This window comes from Mya arenaria, chromosome 10, assembly GCF_026914265.1.
Source record: "Mya arenaria isolate MELC-2E11 chromosome 10, ASM2691426v1".
NCBI lineage: Eukaryota > Metazoa > Mollusca > Bivalvia > Myida > Myidae > Mya > Mya arenaria.
The window spans coordinates 31,277,682-31,299,136 of record NC_069131.1 but is presented as its reverse complement, the minus strand read 5'-3'; the positions used below and the strand labels follow the sequence as shown (position 1 = coordinate 31,299,136).

At 32.2% G+C, this 21,455-nt stretch overlaps 1 protein-coding gene across 2 annotated transcripts in view; it reads right to left on the bottom strand.

The window, feature by feature from the left end:
* Nucleotides 1–21,455, bottom strand: part of LOC128206747 (E3 ubiquitin-protein ligase rnf213-alpha-like) — a 93,722-nt gene that overhangs the window by 28,869 nt on the left and 43,398 nt on the right. Inside the window, exons 42-65 of one of the 2 annotated variants that reach the window (XM_052909415.1) lie at nucleotides 21,192–21,297; nucleotides 20,764–20,874; nucleotides 19,535–19,627; nucleotides 16,554–16,703; nucleotides 15,871–16,037; nucleotides 15,093–15,315; nucleotides 13,792–13,962; nucleotides 13,406–13,468; nucleotides 12,323–12,432; nucleotides 11,454–11,597; nucleotides 10,703–10,859; nucleotides 9,533–9,609; nucleotides 8,724–8,865; nucleotides 7,081–7,274; nucleotides 6,119–6,304; nucleotides 5,858–5,978; nucleotides 5,453–5,626; nucleotides 4,902–5,044; nucleotides 4,564–4,777; nucleotides 2,921–3,066; nucleotides 2,266–2,633; nucleotides 1,974–2,124; nucleotides 1,408–1,573; nucleotides 697–862 (exon numbers count right to left, since the gene is read on the bottom strand). In XM_052909415.1, the coding sequence (XP_052765375.1) occupies nucleotides 697–862; nucleotides 1,408–1,573; nucleotides 1,974–2,124; nucleotides 2,266–2,633; nucleotides 2,921–3,066; nucleotides 4,564–4,777; nucleotides 4,902–5,044; nucleotides 5,453–5,626; nucleotides 5,858–5,978; nucleotides 6,119–6,304; nucleotides 7,081–7,274; nucleotides 8,724–8,865; nucleotides 9,533–9,609; nucleotides 10,703–10,859; nucleotides 11,454–11,597; nucleotides 12,323–12,432; nucleotides 13,406–13,468; nucleotides 13,792–13,962; nucleotides 15,093–15,315; nucleotides 15,871–16,037; nucleotides 16,554–16,703; nucleotides 19,535–19,627; nucleotides 20,764–20,874; nucleotides 21,192–21,297 (3,743 nt within the window). The remainder of the gene's footprint in view (nucleotides 1–696; nucleotides 863–1,407; nucleotides 1,574–1,973; nucleotides 2,125–2,265; nucleotides 2,634–2,920; nucleotides 3,067–4,563; nucleotides 4,778–4,901; nucleotides 5,045–5,452; nucleotides 5,627–5,857; nucleotides 5,979–6,118; nucleotides 6,305–7,080; nucleotides 7,275–8,723; nucleotides 8,866–9,532; nucleotides 9,610–10,702; nucleotides 10,860–11,453; nucleotides 11,598–12,322; nucleotides 12,433–13,405; nucleotides 13,469–13,791; nucleotides 13,963–15,092; nucleotides 15,316–15,870; nucleotides 16,038–16,553; nucleotides 16,704–19,534; nucleotides 19,628–20,763; nucleotides 20,875–21,191; nucleotides 21,298–21,455) is intronic. The other variant, XM_052909416.1, reaches the window with a different exon arrangement.

Below are 21,455 nucleotides of genomic sequence, written 5' to 3'. Positions count from 1 at the left end.
AGTCGTAAACGTTTTCAGTGAACGTAGGGTACTAAGGATTTTTACACAGTGAGTCACATAACCATGTTCAGCCATCCTGTCCTCAATGTTGATATTTTTAAATTAGCAATTTGTATTAGTTTGCTTATCATGTTAGTATTTGTCTAGTATTTGCACTCAAGAAGAATATCGTGAGATCTGAACGAGCTAGACTTATTTAAGTATATATTTTATTGATCAGAGCGACAAGACCTTTATTTTCGATACTTAAATTAGCTGGGGGGTTTTAAGATTAGATAATTAACGGTAATGAACGACACATGAAGCGTATAATTTCATGTGTTATAACTAATTTCTCCATATAGTTGGATCACGATTGGCGCTCACAACTGTTGGGAAAGATGACCTTCAATCTATAAAAAGAGCTATGAAGTAATTAATAAATTCCGATGAGGACCTGCTGTAACGCCATTCAAAATTGTCGCATTGCGTACGCGCTTGTGAAACTCAAGGCTCTTAACTATTAGTAGGCTAGCCTTGTGTTTACATACAAATAGTTGAATGGTTTTGTTGTATGAACATTTGTAACCTTAGAACAGTTTGATAAGTTATGTACCCACAAATGCTTAAGCAATAGTCGTCCCAAACGATTAAATGGGATTTACTTTATTAGATGTGTTCAGGCATGTACATATTTGATAACAATGGGTATATTACCTGTACATCCGGAAAGGTTTTTAAAGTGTAAGTTGCGTCGCATGGCATCGATATGCCGAGATATTACCCATGAAAATGGAAATGTGGCACTAAACAAGTGTCCCTCGTATCCTGAAGAGCCGATTGCAATTTGGCCATCCTCCTGTGTTGATCGAATGTCATCAAACTAAAAAAGTTCACCAATGTAACGATATGTTCAAGTGACAATGAGATTAAACATCTGTAAAAAGAAATCTATTGTTTAAACTGCTATTGTCATCTATCATATAACATGATAAGATTAACAAAACATTTAAACAACATATTTTTCAAATAAAAATGTTTACTTTTGTTAAGAACAAAATGAATTTAGCACAGATAAATCGATCACTTCAGCGTCTCCTTAAAACGATCAGATTAACTTAAAGCGAAAACTATATTGAATACTCAACTAAATGTATAAATCTACATTAACACAATAATTAGAGGATTAAACTGAAAACTTCTATAGCGTTACGATTAGTATATGAATATTGACCAAGCAATTATTAACAAGATATAATTAGGGCAAAATGCAATAATACAATGCGATATACTTTCGCTTATTCTCTTTAACGAATATGTACAATTCAAAGAAACAATCTTTGTAATAATAGAAACTCTGTTTTTATTTAAACTAACACTATGGCTGTGGGCTTCAAATTGATTTTGTAAAATATATGATTGTCAAACCTTGATATCTATTGCTCTCGGTGTGTTGATAAACTTTAACCAGAGTTGTGTCCGCCATGTATCTTTTGATTCAATAATATCTAAGTTTTTGTCCGTATCCAAGTAGGCAATCAAGCCAGCAAAAACCGGTGTAACTTTTGCGCACATTACTTGGTGGCAAGAATTCCTGAAATAAATTAATTTCATTTGTGCACTGCTTATTTTTTATCATACACACGGTGTTATTTAAAGGAAGTTACATCAATGGTCGGTTTATGTACCATTAACAACTATTTCATTAATCATTTATGCTTGTATTAGCAAATGACATTAAAAAGAAGACATCTTGATGATCAAGTCAATGGAATGCATGTAGAAGTGGCTACTATGTATGTACGGGAGCGAAAATTATTCAGGTGTTTTAATTTTGTGGGCTCAAACTTTTGCAACTCGTATTACTTCTAGCTGGCTTTACGCAAATCAAATCATTATTACTATAACTTTGAAGTTAATAACACAGATCAATCTGCGTAAGGAACTGAAATTCTTCCAATTACGTACAGCTATTAACTACAATAAAATGATACCTTAATGTGCCTGCTTTATTTATTTTCGACGTTGCCGCTGCCTCCTTTGACATCCAAGCCTTAGCCATCATTTCCGTTTCAACTGACTGTTCTTTTTCAGTAAGAAGTTTTGCGAGGATCATTTGCAAACCATGAAGAAAGTCATTCTGGTCTATAATAATATTGAATGTGAATGGATGTACATCTTCGAATTTAAGCCAACCAGCCCACACGTAGTTGCTTTTTGAGGCATAATACATTAGATCAAAATACATCGAATTAAATAAAACAAAATGTAACTGAGAAATCTTACCAAATCCTGATGATTTATTGATATTCTTTAGCAAAACTTCGACTCTTTTAGTGCCGCGAGAAGAGTCTGAAATGTCTTTCACCATTGCGGCGGCAGATTGCACACACTGAACGACGATACCTTTCACTCTTATCCTTGGAACTTGTTTGCATGTTTCGACTAGACCTCTACCTAAATCAGTTATTTCCATATTAGGTGGTGTTTCCGATCCGTCTTTTTCCGAATTAACATGGCTTGTCTCTACCAGGTGTGTTTGATCTCTTTCCGATTCCGAGTTGGTTTCTTCTTTGACCTCTGAGTCACCACGACGTTCTTCATGTGCAGTTGGTGAATTGTTTATAACATCGATGTAGACATCTTCGTTCACACTAAATATAAATTTTACTTTTGAATTAAACAGTACTCGATGATATAAAGTAGTAACTCTTTACATCAGTTGATACATATTAACAAACACACATTTTTTTTAATACACGGTGTCAATTCATTAACATAATAACTCAGTTCATGAAATAAGAAATATAATGTATATGTAGGTACACATTTGTCGAACGAATTATATGGAGTTCCATTCTCTATGTGATTTTTGTAAAGGCAATTAAGTTTTAATAAATAGTGTTAAAACTTAGTTTATTTTAGCAGAGTAAACACTTACTATGTCGATTCATCGTCCCTCGTTGTTGGTAAAGTTGATGCTGTGAATATGCTACTCACAGATATGCCTCGCATTTCATGAAGTTGTGGCGTTTCTATGTCTTCGGAATGCAAATCATCTATGTGAACTGATTCCCAAGTACCGCACTGAAAATCGAGCAGTATACCAGTACGGTTTGTAATTTCAAAGTTCTATGTGGAAGCGAGTGTATGTAGACATATGGATATTAATGTATGAACTTTCATATGTCAATCCTACATGGTAAGTTTTCCATATACAGTTAATGCATATCATTAGGCCAATTGAATGCGGGAAATAATACGCAGTATCTTGCAAGAATGCATTTTGTTCAACCAGGTGACTCTGTGTGTGAATTTTATTCCAATTACTTTGTTGAGCACCAGCTTATGCTAATTTTTTATGTCCTCATTAAATATAGTCATGCTTGAAATAAATCTATGATTAGATTTCAATAATGTGTAACCTTCTGTAGATTAGAGTGTTTAAACACATCTTAAAAACAATGCATACACCTAATATTAATTAATGCCAATAATAATGTGTTTATCATGACACAAACTAATGAACTTATGAAACTCTAAAAACGTTTGCTTCTGTTAAGTTTGTCCAACGTCTATAACTGCTTTGATTCATTTTATATTAAGGCTGCTAGTTGACATCATGGCTACGTCCGTTCACTGGATTCCAAAGGATAAAGGATATCAGTTTGTACCACGTTGGTTATTGCTTATTATTGCAACGCATTATCTTGTTTTGCCACTGACGTTACCATACTTTGGATAGTTATAGGCACAGCATCTTCTTACGAAGATTACAGTTAGATGAAATGATACATGTTCTGTGTCTCTTGTTTTTTGTCTAAAAAGGTTCTTCATTATTATTTATCGGTGTTTGCTTGTAGTCTTCGTGGTTTTATAGATGAATTTTCAACTACATTAAGTTAGCTTTGCAAAAAGACGTGTTTTTATCTGTTAAATTTAAAAAATGTCACCATTATTATAACTAACACAACAATGGAATCATGAATTCCGTGCAATTTGCTAACTAACTTTATTTAAATGCATAATTTGGTTACGCAAGTTCTAGTATAACATGAACAAAATAACATTCCCCTTTTCTCGCACCCACAGAGCTATATAAAATAGGATGATTGTGATAATTGAAATTGCTTAATGATTCTAAAGCAAAAAGAGGTTTTGCAATAGTACAGCGCATCTTATAAAGTTCATAGCGTTTCAATTGGGTCAACCCAATCAAGCGTTTTTGCGCAGACAATTATTGATTCACACAAAATTATTCATGACTTAAGAAAACTTTGCTGACCCGACCTCCGACATATTGACCGCAGAATACGGCCATTTGCAAGTGATATTATTCTACAGTTTTCATCAAATTGTACTCGTCTAACATGGTAAACCTACCACTGATCGCCATTGTATTAGCCCCTTTTTGTCGAAGGATACGATAAATATTTACTACAAAAGATTGAGTTTTCATTTTTTTCTATTTTGTGATATTTAAGTTATAGAGGAGAGCTGGGACAAACATGTTGTTGTTTTTTACTTTTGTCTTACAACAGTTTTCAAATTTATTTTGTGTTAAGTTCCATGTTTATTCTTTACCTGAAATCCTTTAAAGCATCCTCCGGCTTTTCTTGGAAGCTGCACAACTATAACGCAATGGATGTTTCCTTTTGTTTGCAATCTTTCGTGCATTTTTTCCATCTCACCAAGGACACCAAATCTAGCACAATCAATGAGATTGGCATTTTCGTCACCGGCTGCGCATTGAATCAATATCAAGCTTGGGGCATCACCTTGTTTATGCAAATGTTGTCTGAAAACGAAAAAAAAAAGTTTTGTCTATTGTAATCAGGATTAATTCGACAAAGTGCATTCATAATACAGCAAGCCAGATCCTGGTTAATATATATTTGTATAAATAAGGAACAAAGTCATACTGGATTCTGCTGGAAAATTGCTGTTCAGTCTCCAAAGACGTGAGTGCTTCGATAAACAAGATATTTTCCAGCTTTATCCCTGTTGCCTCACTTATTGCCTCTTTATGGTGTGTTCCGGATAACAACTTCGAATGCGTTGTAATCTGTATCATATAAATGACATTTTGCGCTAGGAAATCGATACGTTTACGTGTTTGAAACAAACTGTTACTTCAATCATATCAAATATCTATCATACAAAAGTGAAATGTGTTATCTGTACCACGATTATGTTACAATCGAGTCATTATTACAGTTATGATATGTATTTCTATTCACTGTCAGTCTGTAGGACTCATGGACAACAATGTCAAATCAATTAGTTTGCTTTCCTTACTTTCATATAGTTATTATATTATATCCACAATGTGTTTTCAGTCCGTAACGAAATATCCGATCCAAGGACACGTGCGTAAACCGGTAACGAGGCTTGGCGAGCGTGCCCGAGGGTCGGACTTTTCAATCCGGACAGGAAAAAACATCATTGGTGGTTTCATCGTTAATCGTTTTACCTGAGCAAGGAACTTTTGTCCGGATTTTATTTTGGCGTCAAGAAATCCAACAAGGCTATCGTGTTGTTTACTGTCAAAATAGTGTTTCGCAAGAGTTTCTTCTGTTTCCTCGTTCCGAACGACGCACTCCGGTGTTGCACATGAAAGGATAACTAACTTTGACTTCTCTAATATCTGTATTTAGAAAAAATAATAACGATACAGCATTACAGGAACAGTAAAGCTTTAAAACATTCAAAATACAATGACAAATAAAAAGTTACTAAATAACACGTCATTTTAGTTAAAAGTATTCGGATTACTTCAATAATTACATTTTGCTCATAACTAAATAAGTTTGGGTATTCTTAATGGTTTCTGTACTGTGGTGAAACACTAAGTCTTAATGTTTGGAAAATGACTGACTTCTTCTGCAGTTGCTTTTTTGTTTTCGAGAAACATTTGCAAAATGATTCCCGAGCATGTATCTTCGTTGTAGCTGATGAATCCATCTTCAATTTTGGACTCCCCGTTGCCACCGGGCCTTCTGATAAAACGTAAAAATTAATCTTGTATATTGCCTATCGTTTATAGCTACAGAACATTTTGTGAATATTATTTTGAAATACATCATACATAATTTAATGAATTGACAAATGCATGATATATTTTTAATAAATTCAAAACCTTAATTGCACAGCGGAAAACCGAGCCTCCACGTAACGTTTTGCCCAGTTCTCTAACCCTTTAGCAACTCTAGTTTGCTGCTTATCAAGCATGCCGTCACTGGTAAGAAAATGCTTTTCCAACCGGTTTATAAGCGGGATAGGAAATTTCTTGTAAACGGTGAGTTTTTCAGCAACAACAATGAGTCTGAAATTGGACGCTTTGTATATTTATGATGACCAAAGAGCCAACTATAAGCATATGTTAAATTTCCTTTGAAAATAAACCTTAAAGTATAGACACAATGACAGTTTACACATTAAAATATACTTTCGCAATTCTACTCAAATGAAAAAGCCGTTTGCTGTAATTTAAATGTTTTCGAAAGAAAATGTTATATAAATGTTTTTGAAAATAAATATTGTCATTTTCTTTAAGGTATAGACTAAAAGTAGTATTGCATTAATCAGTTGATTCGTTAGATTGTGTATTTTGCTTTTCTTGCGTAAAGTTATATTGCATTCGATTTGCGGTCTCGTGCAAAACGGACATTGCACAAGTAAACCGAAGTAATACAAAATCACACATCAATCAACTACTCTAATATACCCTATAAATGAAAACCAAACATTATCTTATCTGTGGTGTGTAACTGACACAGTATAACGTTTGTGGATTTTCGATAAGCTGTAGATAACCATAATCCTGAGAATGGTAATATACAGATACAAACTGCATAATACAATAACTTTAAATGTGATTTCAATTAGCTCCGTGAAAATGCTTTTAACTGAAGCGAATCACCTTCAATATTAAGATAGCAATTCGACCTTGTACATTTAGTTTGAAAGATCATATTTTATACATCATATAGAATCTGTAAAATAATGCAGTATATAAATCCCCAACAATACAGTTTAACCAAACATTTAATTTGAATGTTTCAGAAACAAAACACAATTAACATAAATAAATGTAAGGACCTGAATTCTGGGTGAACCTGGCATTTGACTCTGTGTGTTCCTAATCCAAGGTCAACAAATCGCTGGCCACCAAAGTACACGTAGTACTGGTTCAATGCGTCATAAAGACTCACATAAAGGTTTTCCAGATTCAACAATACCACAGTGTTGCCAGTTTCCATGCAAACCTTGATTTTGTTTATGTTTCTGCAAATCTGCAGATAAATAATTTATGAATGTAATTCGTATTTAAGATAAAACAATATCTTAAAGGATAATGCTAAAAAAAACAAAAGGTTTGCAAAAATAATAACGCTAATTAGATATCGTGTTTATACTGAGGAAACAATGATTTACGACTATAAATCTAAGTGACTTTGAAACTAAAAAAAGAAACACTCTTTAAGTAACCTTGACTGTACATGTATGTTAAAAACTGTTTTGGCAATAAAGTAATTAGTCGATATGAATAAAGAGTACTTAGAATGACTAGTAGTCTTTCGTCGATTTCAAAGCTTCAATCTCACAGATTGAACGTTATGACAACTTTTTTTGTCTTGGCACGAGCCAATTTTGGCGAAAATGCATGGAAACCAATAATATAAGACTGCTGACCGAAAGTTAATTCGCCGATAATCATATTTAAGTTCAAAAATTGATGTTTATGCATTTTTCTCAAACGGTTTATGCCATTAATAAAATTCGAACGGAAATATAAAAATCTGCGATCTGACCTTTTGTCAGCAATTTTTTATTATTGTTTTGCATATATTTATGAAAAAGTTTGTTCTTTCCAAGAGAAAAAAAATGTAAAATCAGTATATCTGTAAGAATGAAGCTATAAAGGATTTACTGTGATATTTGTTTGAATAAAGTATTGATTCTCAAGGACTTAATTTTTAAACTATTGTTTTATTTGCATTTATATCGCGTATGAAAATATATGTATATTTGTCGGCATATATAAACAAATGAAACAAATGTACGTAAATAGTTCCTCAAACATTTGAATTTTTAACTTAATATATAGAGTTTTAAAAGATCATCGTTAAGACATCGATGTGTGCTCCTCAGCGCCATCTTGTTCAATGATATAGAATATGGTAATAAACCTTATACTATTTAGTGCTGGACGCTCTAGTACATACATTCCTTCATCCTGATGTTCAAATATTACTGTCAAGGTTCATTTAACTTTAATTGCCACAGAAAAATATAACATTGTCTAAATGAAGCTATTTGACCTATAAGTTTGAACCAAGAGAACGAATGTTATTTGCGACACAATCATGCTGGTGTTTATTTCTGTGAGCCTTGATTGAAATTCAAAACAATTTAATAATTCTACAGTTGGGACACGATAGTAACAGACGAACGGCATTCCAGACGGAGAGTGTGACTATTGTTTACCTTATTTGGGACACAGTGCATTGAAACTAGCTGATTATCTTTGCATCTATGCATTATAAAATGTGTCAGTTGGTACGGTTTTCAGCAAGGTACCATATATCAATTTAATAACTGATATGAATTAAGTATTAATCTGTTTAAATAGACGTTTAAGAATTTATCATAGGCATGTTTTGCATTACTACACTGGTGATTTTCAAACTTAATTTCATTTTGACAGTTATTGTATAACATATTATAATCTTTTATTATACCTGTGTATATTCTTGATCTCCCCTGAAACTACTACCAAATATGATAATAGGTCTCGAAACTCTTTCGTTGCTCAAAATATGTTGCTGCATGAGAGAAACAGCTCCAAGATTGTCAGCCAATAAAAGCGGATACCGGCTCTCACTAGATGTTAACAGACAAACAAGATAGTATAGTAGTTAACTTAATCTGAATTTTTAGTGAACATTTACCCCTCCCTAAATTCGAGGTGTCTTTTAGTTCTTTTTCTCTCGTTTCTATAAAAGAGGGAAAAATGTTATTCAGTTTTTAGGCTAAATAAATCAAGTTTCAAATACCTGTACTATAAAACGAGTTTAACTTAAAATTAGAAAAAATAACAGTCAATGACGCTCAGGAATTTCATTTTGAATATGTTTTGGTCAAATTATTGGACAGCGATGAAAAAGATGTGGAAAAATAATTGTTATATAAACTTGAATATGCTTACTACCTTCTGTACATGATAGCCAAATTTACCAAAACATTTGCCTAACCTTGCTATAACATTTGTTTGATATCCCATACACGATTAATTTAAAAAATAATCAATCAAATAGTTAGGATATTGTTGGCAAAATTCGTTTTTAACATAATTTTTTTTTATCATATTATATGAAATCCTTCGCTCACCAGCATCCGATGCAGAATTATGGCATGTTCTGAACTTCTAACATTGTCTTTATTTGTGCTTGTTATTTTTTATATTTGTGTAATTTCATTTAAGTCACTCGCCTGTACATTTTCAAAACACAATTTTCAATCGTGGCTTGAAAGTTTAAGCCTAACCTACCCGTGTGTCTCAAATGAGCCGAAAATGCACGCATTAATAAGGCCCAAATGGCTGCAATCAGGGTCTGACTCAAGCACCTGAAAGTTAAAGCAAACGTTGTTGAAACTTGATATTACCTCCATTCATTATTTTTTAAACTTGCATTGCTTAAACCAATATCCAAGGTGCAAAGGTTCTGTTTGTTAGAAACATACAATCCATCAAATTACACATACTGAAAAAATGTTTTAAATTTGACAAATGATGTTACAGAGGCGCAATTTGAGAAATGCAGAATGCATATAGATATTGACAAGGTAAAGTATCTTAGCCCTAAACGTTTTCTTTTGAACATGAGTTTGTAATTTTATGCAAAGAAGATATTGTATAGGGGTATAACAAAACAAAACACCAGGAAGAGCGTCAAATCCAAACATGCGTTTCCATGGTAAGATAACTAACATGCAGCCGCGTGCAAATCGATGATAGTTTTGCTAATTATGATAATTACTTGTTAGAATTAATTGCAAGGCAGACTATTCAGAATTGCAAAGGCAACTAAAGACATTTCCCTCCGAAACACAACGTCTCAGGACATTTCTTCCCAAACACAGTGTGCAGTGGTTCGTTTAACACAAAATAAAGCTTGGTATTGAGGGTTTTGCTCCTGCCGTAGTGGGGCAATTAAAGGGATATGCAAAAGCATATTTAACTACTGATTGTTTGTCTTGTACAATGATTCAATCGCTATTAGACTGCTTAGTGTTGCATCTTAGCCTACTCTTTGACAGATGGTCACAATGCCACACTTTTTCGTATGCAGGTGATGTCTATATCTGACCTTGGAGTACTTTTTTTTCCTTTTATACTTCAACGGATAAGGCTTTCAGTGATTGTATTGGCCGTTCCAAAGCAGTAGCAAACTACTCATGAAGGGACACGCGTTAAACTCCGTATTATGTTTAATTACGTTGTTTTTCTATGGTTTCTTTTGAAGGACCAGCTTGTTGACAAAGGTTTGGACAGGTGTCAGATTAGGTGCCCATAAACTAGCTAAAACTACCAGTTCATCCTTACATGTGTTCACAGTCAAGGCGGTTACCCAAACATTTACCAATGGCGATATTTTGTGTTTAATAATTGTTGTAGTACTGCGTCTTTCTAATTGTATTCATTTGGCTATTCCCTTACCGTCTCAGTTGTCTTGTCTTGAAGATTTTCTCTGAAATGTTTGACTGAATCAACTTGCGGTAAACCGCCAAAATTCCGCTTAATACAGTGCTCCAACTCGCACCAAGTGGGGTTTTTTCGTGATCGCTCGATAAATGCAAACAGCATCTTGATCAAACTGTTGGAAAAATGTTAAAAAATATAAAGAATTAATGATCATGGAGAATGAATAATTTATGACAAATCCTTATGATCAACATCACTATCAACACTAAAAGCGCATGCATGTGTATGAACAAGGTACTATGTATATACGAGTTCTTTGTTTTGTAACTTGTTATCTTTGTTGATGTTGGTGTGATTTAAGTTCAAATACGTTTCTGAATCATAGGAATCGAAGCTACAAATCAAATCTATGCAATGAGTACAAACAAAACCACTTTAAATACATTATCAAGAGAATATATTTGGTGGAATTAAGCTTGCATGAAACGGACTGTATTGTAAAAGTCACTTTCTTTTTGATAATTCATTAATAAACTATTAATTAAATGAACATACATCGAATGATTTCATATAAAACTAAAATAACCTTTATATTACAATGCATATCAAATATTATTATATATTGTACAATACGAATGTGTTTTACTTATCTAAATGCTAACACTACTAGTATACGGGAACATGGGTATGTATTCACAATCAAACAGGAGTAATGATAGTAAAAAACAGTACATTCAACTTAATGTATGGTACCCTATCAACATACCTATAAAAGTCTCTCAGTCCGTAAAATTCACGCAATACAACTGTCGCTTCGTTAAAAACGTGCAGATATGACGTCGCAAGTGGTTCTATCAGAGGATCAATTATACGTTGAAGTATTTCGTCATTTGAAGACCCACATATTCCTCTAAGTATAAAAAATAAGTATAATGGAGGGGGTCACTTTTTAAGATGATGACAGTTTACAAACTACATAGCCAAAACCTCATGTTATTAAAATTCGCTTCGTTGAAATGATATCGGACAAGCCGCTAAGATATCATTCTATCTAGAAGCAACATCCTTTATTAGCGGGAACTGAATTGAATGTTCGAAATCGGTTTGAAATGACAGCGCTGAGATGTAAGACTGTTTTAAGCCGTCAGCACTTTACGTTAAAGGAAATCACACGAATGTTAGAACTTAAAATTGTATAAACACAGATTTCGAAAGTAAAACTAATTTGTTTACAACAGGTTACTTGAAATACATTCAGGGAAGGTGGTCTTTCGGAAGCAAAACAAGCATCAGAATCTATTGAATTGAAACTGTTCATTGGTAGTATTTTTTTAAAAATAATCTGTCAGTTCAATGAACTACAACAATAAATGTACAGTCTTTAAAACATATTACACAGTAGAATAGTTTAAATGCATATTCAGATTTCGTGTGTAATCGTTTTCTTGTTACTTTACCTATGTTATTTACAATGTCAGTATATGTTTTAAATAAAATTAGATTGAATTTGTGAATACGTATTGTCTTATGATGTAGAGTAAAACGAGTGAGATGACCGGATAGAAAAAGTGTTCACTGTTTAATATTGCAATTGTATTATGTTATATATAAACAAGTAAATTTCGAAATAAATACCTTGCTGTCTCATTCAGTTCCTTTTCATCAGGAACATCTCGCTGCACAAATATTCCACGATTCATTTTTGCAGGATCAAGTGACCAATTAGACAGCCCAATAAACGCAACCTAAAATAAGAATATATATATATATATATATATATATATATATATATATATATATATATATATATATATATATATATATATATATATATATATATTCAGTATGCTGCTACACACTTACTCCAAGCATATAAATTGTAAATATTTGGTTGTTTCATTTCAAAAATTTGGAACATGTACATAATACAAAATTAATGTTTGATTAATCGTCGGCTTTCATGGGCTGTTAATATAAATGCTGAACGAACGCAAAGAAGTGTTAATTCGGGAACATTTGGTCCATTTGGTTAATTTCGTACGCCAAAATGCACACCTGAAATGAAATAGCCGCTTCTGTCTTGGCAACAATACTAAGATGAAACATTCTCAATTATTGAATAACTGGCGTATTTGAAGCTTAATAGTGATACTTATAATACATAATCCATTAACAACTATTTACTTATCGTGCAATTAAATATGAGTGGTCCTTACCCTTTTGCAAAAGTTACCATTTAAAATTATTCAAGCTGTAATTGAAATACTCATTGACACAATTGTTAATGCATATTAAAACCATGGGCTTTACGTTATCATGAAACAGTAACCATGAAATAAATCATGTTTTTTATTCAAATAACCTTTTTCGATTTGCTGAAAGTTTTAACTCCCAAACCTTTTTAATTCATTCGAAATTTCTTTGCCCGTCTGTGAAACACAATACACTATCATAACTATAAGGATCAGCCCACACAATACGCCATTATTTTATTGCACGCAACGGCTTAAATAGGTAAATTGAACGTTACCTCCGCAAATGTTTTTTGAATCGTTACGGTTGCTAACACAGATAAAATGAATGACATGTTTTGCATTAACAATTGTTGATGATCAAATGGTACAAAACCAAAAATATATTTTTTCTCGCTTCAAAAGATATTTTGACGTGGTGCATTCTTTGGAAAAAACTATTTGGCGAATCAATAAATACATTTACCTTCATATAGTCCTCAGGAATTTCATCCCCTTGACAACCATCTTCCAGAAGTGGATGTAATGTCTGCATTTCATTAACATTGCCGTTTAGTAAAAGACTATTGTTTATCAGTATCACAACGAATTTCGTTTTATCAAATCAATAAAACCTGTTCAAATCTAAACATCAAAATACTTAAGACATGAATACATCATGTAAAAAATTTGATTTTAATCAACCTTTATTTAAGGATCGTTATAATACTAAGAAACGACAAAATTATTTTTATTGAATTCCACATATGTAGGCTTTGAAAAATGAGGTTTTGTATACAGTTGTTTTTTAACAAACCTTAAATTTGTATCAACCAAATTGGATTTGCAACACGTAAGGTGTACAACACTTACCTTGAGTGGCATTCGTGGACTATCTTCAGCAAGTCCTACCTCGTCAAGAACAACAGTTGATACAAAGGCTGACAAGTTTCTGTCTTTTTGAAACTGGGAACATTGTCTGAACGTAGCAACAATGCCATCTGGTGTCGCTAGTGGACTACATTGAAAAGACACCATCTGCGTCTGCATTGAAAGTTATTTTTAATGTCCGAGTTTTTTTATAAGCAAAACGAAATGATATTTGTTATCATGAAATAGTAGACGCATTGCCAAGTTTGATAACATGGATTGATTATTGCATGCATTGAAATAAAAACGATGTAGATTGTATTTCTACCATTCAATTGACAACATTTTCTCCTCAACTTCCATTCCTTAAATGAACTGCCTTTGAGCAATTGCGTTCATCAATCGATGAACGCAACAGCTTCGGATATGTTCGGATCGCAATTCATCGCATAACAAAATACATGAAAACTATTGATCTTGTTATTGTTTGTATTTAGTCAGCAGGTCCCGTAAAATATAAATCAACATTTTTGAAAGTGTTAATTTGTTATATTTTAAAAATATTCAACCCCGCAATTCATTCCTTAAATAACAGGACTGAAATTCGTCTATACGCTAGAGCTATCACTGAATACGCTAAATACGCCCAAATCCAGCATAAAAAACATACCTCTCCAATTTACTAAAATAGAATTATGTTTCTTTTAACTACACTTCCCCTCTTGTGTTTAATCATTGTATGAGGTTTAAATAATTGTTATCAAGTACATGTAGTTTTAAAGTCATTATCTAGACAAAAGATAAACGACAAAAAAACACACTGGGAAATTACTCTGTACTTTGCTTAAAATATGTTATGATTCATGTATACTGCACTTCCTCTTATTGTGATTTACCACTGCAGAAGTTTTATTAGATTCCATCTGGAAGTTTTCAAGTGATGCGCCGGACATGAAAAAGTAACATAGGGCTATGACTATTCAGGTAAAATGGAGTTATATAGAGAGCTCCTGCACAATGTACCTCGTCTTATTTTGTTCTATCATTGTAAAAAATGATTGAATTCAATCCAGTGGTTTTCAAGTTATGCTCCGGACAAGGAAAGATGTAACAGACCCCAGAGATTACTTTGACGACCTTTGCCAAGTTACAAGATGCACAATTTAAAATTAATTTATCTATGCATCCAGAACAAAAGTCCATGCTTGATTAAAAATGAAAACACGGTACCACAATAACGAAGTAATTTTATTGTGTGCATTGCTTGTGAATTGCATCCCAAAAGTAAACTTTATAAGCCATACCTGTTTAAGGTTCTTGAAAAGATTGTGATGAGCACTGTTCCCCTGCATTGCATCAGCTACTATCGTCTTTGCAAGCGATTTTGAACTTCCCGGTTTGCCAACGAGAAAGAGTGGAATCCTCAGTTCAATACAGATAACCATCATAAAGACATTTTCTTTCAGGGCAGTGTTGCGGGCGATGTTTTTTGCAAGGTTCACGTTGTTCAAAACCAAATTTTGACAACTGTAATGATATCAAAGGTTCCCATTAAAAAATCAAGTAGTATAGTTGCTGATTGTTTTAAGATGAAAACACATGTATGAACTCTTGTTGTTTTACGAAAACATCATACGTCAACATGAAACGAACATGTAACTAGTAATGCTATATTCCCTTTTAGAATTGAGATTGTCTATTAAAAATCTACTAATAGTTGTTGCTTCTTACTCATTTGAACGTCATGCTTTTTGATTACTCACTTCATTTATAACTAAATTATTTTCAGAAATGTTGGTGTAAATACGTTTTTTTATAATAACTTTATACTAATAATTCTTTAATGTATAAAAAAATGAACTAAATAAATTAGTATTTATTTCTTAAACATTTACATACAAAAGCGTCTTATACCATTATAACTGTTAAAACAAATCATCAAAATAACAAACAAAGTAAAGGCATTTTTCATTTAACAGCATTTACTTTAATAAATTATCTCAACCTTCATTCCCACTAAATACTATTAGAGCATGTCAAACTTTTTTTGGTCCTCATAGTACTGCGTTTTAAAATACCAACCACTCTATTTCTTGGCGAATCTGTTCAGCTCCGTCGGTTTCTCTTAAACTAAATGGTGCACTAAAGTGTTGCTGAACAGTTTCTCGATATTTCTGTCGGGATTTCAAGCAAGCGTGATAACACACACCAAGTGCCAGAATCAAGGACCTCGTAAGAGGGGTGGGTTCCTGTTATAGAAAGCAAAATAATTCATTATTATCTAGAACATACCAGTAATTTACTTATGTTTTTTGAAACATTTTATTCAAAAAACAAATTGTGATAGTATTCATTTAAACTGAGAAGATTGTATTAAGTAACTTTTTTTATTATTTTAACTGTGACGTTTACATAAGAAATATTAAGCATAGATGGCATACTGAATCAACAACGGAACTATAGTGGAAATGTAATGAATTATAATTATGTTATTGTCTCATAAAATATATTCAACTTCTATTGAATATTGGTAGGCCTGGAAATGTGAATTGTTTACACATACATGTAAATATACTTCGTGTACAGAAAAGAAATGTATAAATAAACCGTGAAAACAATGGGTTAATATCAATTTCCTTACTAAACTAAGCTTTAGACCTGATACTTTGCGCATATTAATAAACTTGTATAACTTGAAACATGATGTTGCCCTTTTGTTGTGAATATTGGCTATATATAAAAATATATGTATAATATTAACATACCATGTGTTCATCAGCATTTTCATTTTCGCTTAGCGTGTCGATCAGGTCATTCATAAATGGAAACAAACACTCACTGCCTTTCGAGTAAAACCATGACATGACAAACAAAACCCTTTCCACGTCTCGTAGGGAAACAAAGCTGCATTCATCCTTAAAAGTTTAAAATTAAACACTGATTTATATTATTTTCCACACATATATAGAAGTTAGAAAACGAGACAAAACTGCTTTCAATATGATGCGGGAGACTGACGCATATAAACACATACAAAAAAGTCATATAAAACTGAGGTGTCCTTTGTTCTTGATTTGCCTAACGACATCAGTAAATACTTTAAATTATTGCTATATGCGGATTATAGTGCAATACATTTTCCCACAAAAAATGATGATACACTAGCAGACAGGGCCTTGTATGTTTTAACAGATGACTTGAGGACAATACTAAACTACTCCATATATATTAGGAGAAACTAAATTATCAGATGACACTAAACGTCTTCTCAAGAAATATAACGTTCTTACAGTATGTTTATTTTTTTACAATGGAAACTCGCAGTAGGCCAAAAAGTTGACAATGATCTGTCTGAAGACTCTACTGCAAACAATATACTGGAGAAAGTAGACTCTAATATACCTTGTATATAGACAAATAATTGTTAAATAAATAAACTTACTAAAACCTTGATACAATGAATTAGAATTTAATGCTGTTTCTTTTTCATAACTCCTTTTTCTTATTGTACAATGGCATTACAGCCTATTTAAACCACTAGTCTTTAAAGTAAAGAAGAAAATTCATTTTAAATTGGGAAAAGCATGTGTCCAAATGTGTTTATGGGACAATAAACCAGATAAGATTGAAATAAAAATATCATATAAAACCTATGAATATAAAGAACTTAAATTCATTGATATAAAACATTTTAGTGCTCATTAAAATATATAAGGATAAAACGATATTAATATTTATGCACAAATAATAAAAAAAATATTAAATAAAGTATTTTTATCCAACTTAGACCAACAAAAAAGGAATAAGTAAATCATATTGAAAACAATGGTAATAAAAATTTAAGCTAAACGATTTTATATATGGAATTCAAATTACTAAAGCAAAATGGTCGCTCCTCATATTATAAAGAATTGTATAAGAAAGGTATAGAGTTATTTGAACATATGTAACAACATATAAGCAATACCTGCTACAGCTTTGAAAAACTTTCTGTTACGATATTTCCAAAAGTATATAACAGTTCTTACTTCTTTATCAGCATCATTAAAAGCGAAACTAAGTTCAGGAACCAAACATCAGCAGATAAATACACTGACAAATTACTAAAATTGTAAACAGACAGATAGACAAATCGGTTCCTTTATTCATTACAGCACATTGATATTTTGAAATCGCTGTCTGAAATTAATGACAACAATTTCAAAATTAGCATGTCGACAAAAGTGAAAATATAAATTGAATTCCACGGGATGAAATGATATGTTTTAACACCGAAATTCAAATAACAATCTCAATAATTTCAACACTTTAACGGAACATTTTTAATAGTATTAAATCATACATGTTACCAATGTATCTATACAAAATGATGAATGGCCAGTAATGTTCAATACATCAACATCAAATTAAACTCATGAGGCATGTAAATACATTTTATCACAACTACATACATGAATGGTGCTCTCTACCAGGATAAGGGACGGTATAAAACTAGTACTAAGCATTTAAAAAGGAGTAAAAAATATATCCGATGCATGTATTTAATAGTGTGTCAAGGTTTAGATTATTGATACACGTTTTTACAAGGTTTAAATATCAATATTTTACTTCATTGATGGAGGTCATAGGAGCATTTCATATTAATTATTATGTAAGCACCCCATTGGAAATAAGTTTAAGATTTTCCGCATATATACAACTTAGGGAAATACTGAATCAACCATTTTACTAAATTTGACATGTTATTAGGTCAGTGATTCATTTTATCATCATTGTATGAAGTTTTAGTTCACTGACCGGGATTGGAATGTAAAGGTGGTATTCAATTAAAACAAATACTAGTCATGACTCTTCATAACATCTGCATAACATTACTCGTTTTATGTAGGGTACATTTATATTTAATAACTTATGATATCTTAATTTGTTATAGAAATTCTAGTGCATACGTTCTCTTTTAATTACGATACATATTTAATTTGTGATATGTCGTATTATGCCACCGATTTATAGTGAAATCAATACGTTGTAAGCAACTCAGATACTTGGCCCTGTTTAGATAAATGATCTTAGTTGTTACTAAAACAGTGTTATATCTGCATGAACGTGACAGTTCTGTTTTAAACAAGCGTCTATGTATCAGTCGTAACTTCACAACACGAACATATACCATCACGATAGGTTCACCTTACAACTTAAATCGTTAATGACACTGGCTTCTGTAGTCTAGTCACAAGGCAATGGTGTGATTTTGTTTTGACAAGAAAACAACTAAGGTGGTTGCCGTTTTCTGAGCCCATTTCGAGTATACATATATAATTGATATCACTATTAAGCACTAACATTTATTGACTTCAATGTTTGTAGTACGTAAAGCGCAAATGTCATGTTTTCTACCAATCTGCCAACTATGGTAAAGGTCAAGGTCATTTGAAGATATTGCGGAATATAAGCTCAATAATAACGTTTTAAAATGCAACACGAGACTAAGTCAGTCAACATGAAATTAAACTGTATAATATATCAAAAATGAATTGAAAAACATTGATGAATACAAAAATGTAGGTTTGTCATCTTACTGAGATTTAAAACAATTACTAGAACACGAGTAATAATTTTTAAGATACTAACTATTGATGCATCATGTCATTATTTCTAACAGTCTATTTATAGCTTATTTACAGTTTTACTTAGGATTAGTTGCCTTTATATATAACTTAACATTATTACTTAAGTATTAACTTACTGCCTGTTTACGCATATACAACTGTGACTCGGTCAAAATCTTGCTCAACACATTTGTCAGGTTGAATATCGATGGCAATTGCCCGTCTTTGATCTGAAATATATAATCAAATAACGCGTTAGAAATATATGTGTACCCTGAGCTTCAGAGGGTATAACAGCCCTTCTACATGCGTACCAAATATTCCTCATTTCTTTCATAAGAAAAATGATATAACATTTATACAACAATTATAAGTGAAGGGACCTTATACCGTTATGTTTTAGATGTGAGACAATCATTTTATTGCAGTTTTTAATAGGTCAACACTTTCTGAGTATGAATTGAAAAATCAACGGTGCTGGAAGTAACATGGTTTTGAGCATCACTCCCTTTTAGAAGTTCAGTCTAAGGAATTGATTTGTGACGTCGTTCAAATAAATTTGATGTCATGAACACATACATCAATTATATTTATTTGAATGGTCACGTAAGTGATCAATTCAGTTTAAATAACATAAAATATCGTCCGAATATTATTCACCGTTTTAGTAGAAAACATTTTTCTTAAGAAAGTTATAACATATGGCTTATTTCAGCACATGGCGATTTATAATTGGATTGCTGCTTTTATATTATGCACCTCCAGCATTGCAAAAATAACAAGGTAAATGTTATTTTTTAATTACTTACACCATTATTTATAACAAATACTGATGTTGCATTAAGATCACACTACTAGATTGTTAATTCTCTAATCAAATAAATAATCACTTTCTTAGGCTAAAATAATTCAATCCGTACCAAAATGCATATTGTTTTATATAAATTTTAGATTGTTGTTCGTCATACTTTTATTGAACGTCTATTTCACCGACCATCGGAGATAAACTTGAAAACGGTAAAAACGCAAAAATATTCAATGATTGGTGAGTGCTTAAATATTTACTGTGATCTTTTATCGTTTCATAAGGTTTCTGCACCTTTCTTTAGAATTAAACTCGGTATCCTTCATAAGAAACGTTGTTTTCAATATGTATAATCCTTTTTGGTATATTAAAACAATTGTATTATTGTGGTAAATCTTATTAGGGAGTTAGAGTGCATCTTTAAATATGCAAGTTGAAATGTCAATGTATGACGTTTTATGATTGGGCTTTAACATAAAAAACCTGACCACAGTACATGAATATGAAAAGATGGATGCGTAATCGAATATATCTGTTTATATAATTAATATAAGGACTCACGTAACGTTTGACCATCTGGTTAATATAGAGTTCCTCAACTTCTATTGTCAGCTGTCCAAAATCCCATACTAAGGGTCGAAGACTCTGTGGGAGAGGGTGCACCCTGTATACCTGAAAGTTATCGTATTTGAAACATTCAACGAAACAAATTGATTTCGATAAGACTATACACACGTTTCGATTAGTTTGCAATAAATTACTGTATTTATGTGTCCTATTCATTCAGCATCACTTATATATGTACATATGTTTCTTGTATTAATCGGGATTTGTGTCGGTCGTTTCTGGCAGGACATGCGAAGGCATGCGCGCATTCATTAAGTGTTCATTCTAAAATTACTTAATAGCTTGCAAGTAATTACGTTAACTTAAACCTAAACTAAGTTTTGATCCTACAAAAAGGAATGCACAATTATAGTAGATCTTACCAGTCGGCGCAAGGGAATTTGTCCGAAAGTATCTGCTGTTTCTCCAGCCTGAACGTGATAGCCAAGTCCAGCATGCTCTAGTTTTTCGATCATTTTGTCCGAATGCCTTAAACGCGATAAGTCAGGTTAACATAAATGTTATTTTTTTAAATTACGCTATTAAAGCTGCATATTGTTTTCGTGGATACTTTTTTCTGTATCTGTATAATTTGTAATGTCGTTGATGTGATGGCGGAAAAAAACATAAATTGAACTTTCTAAGTT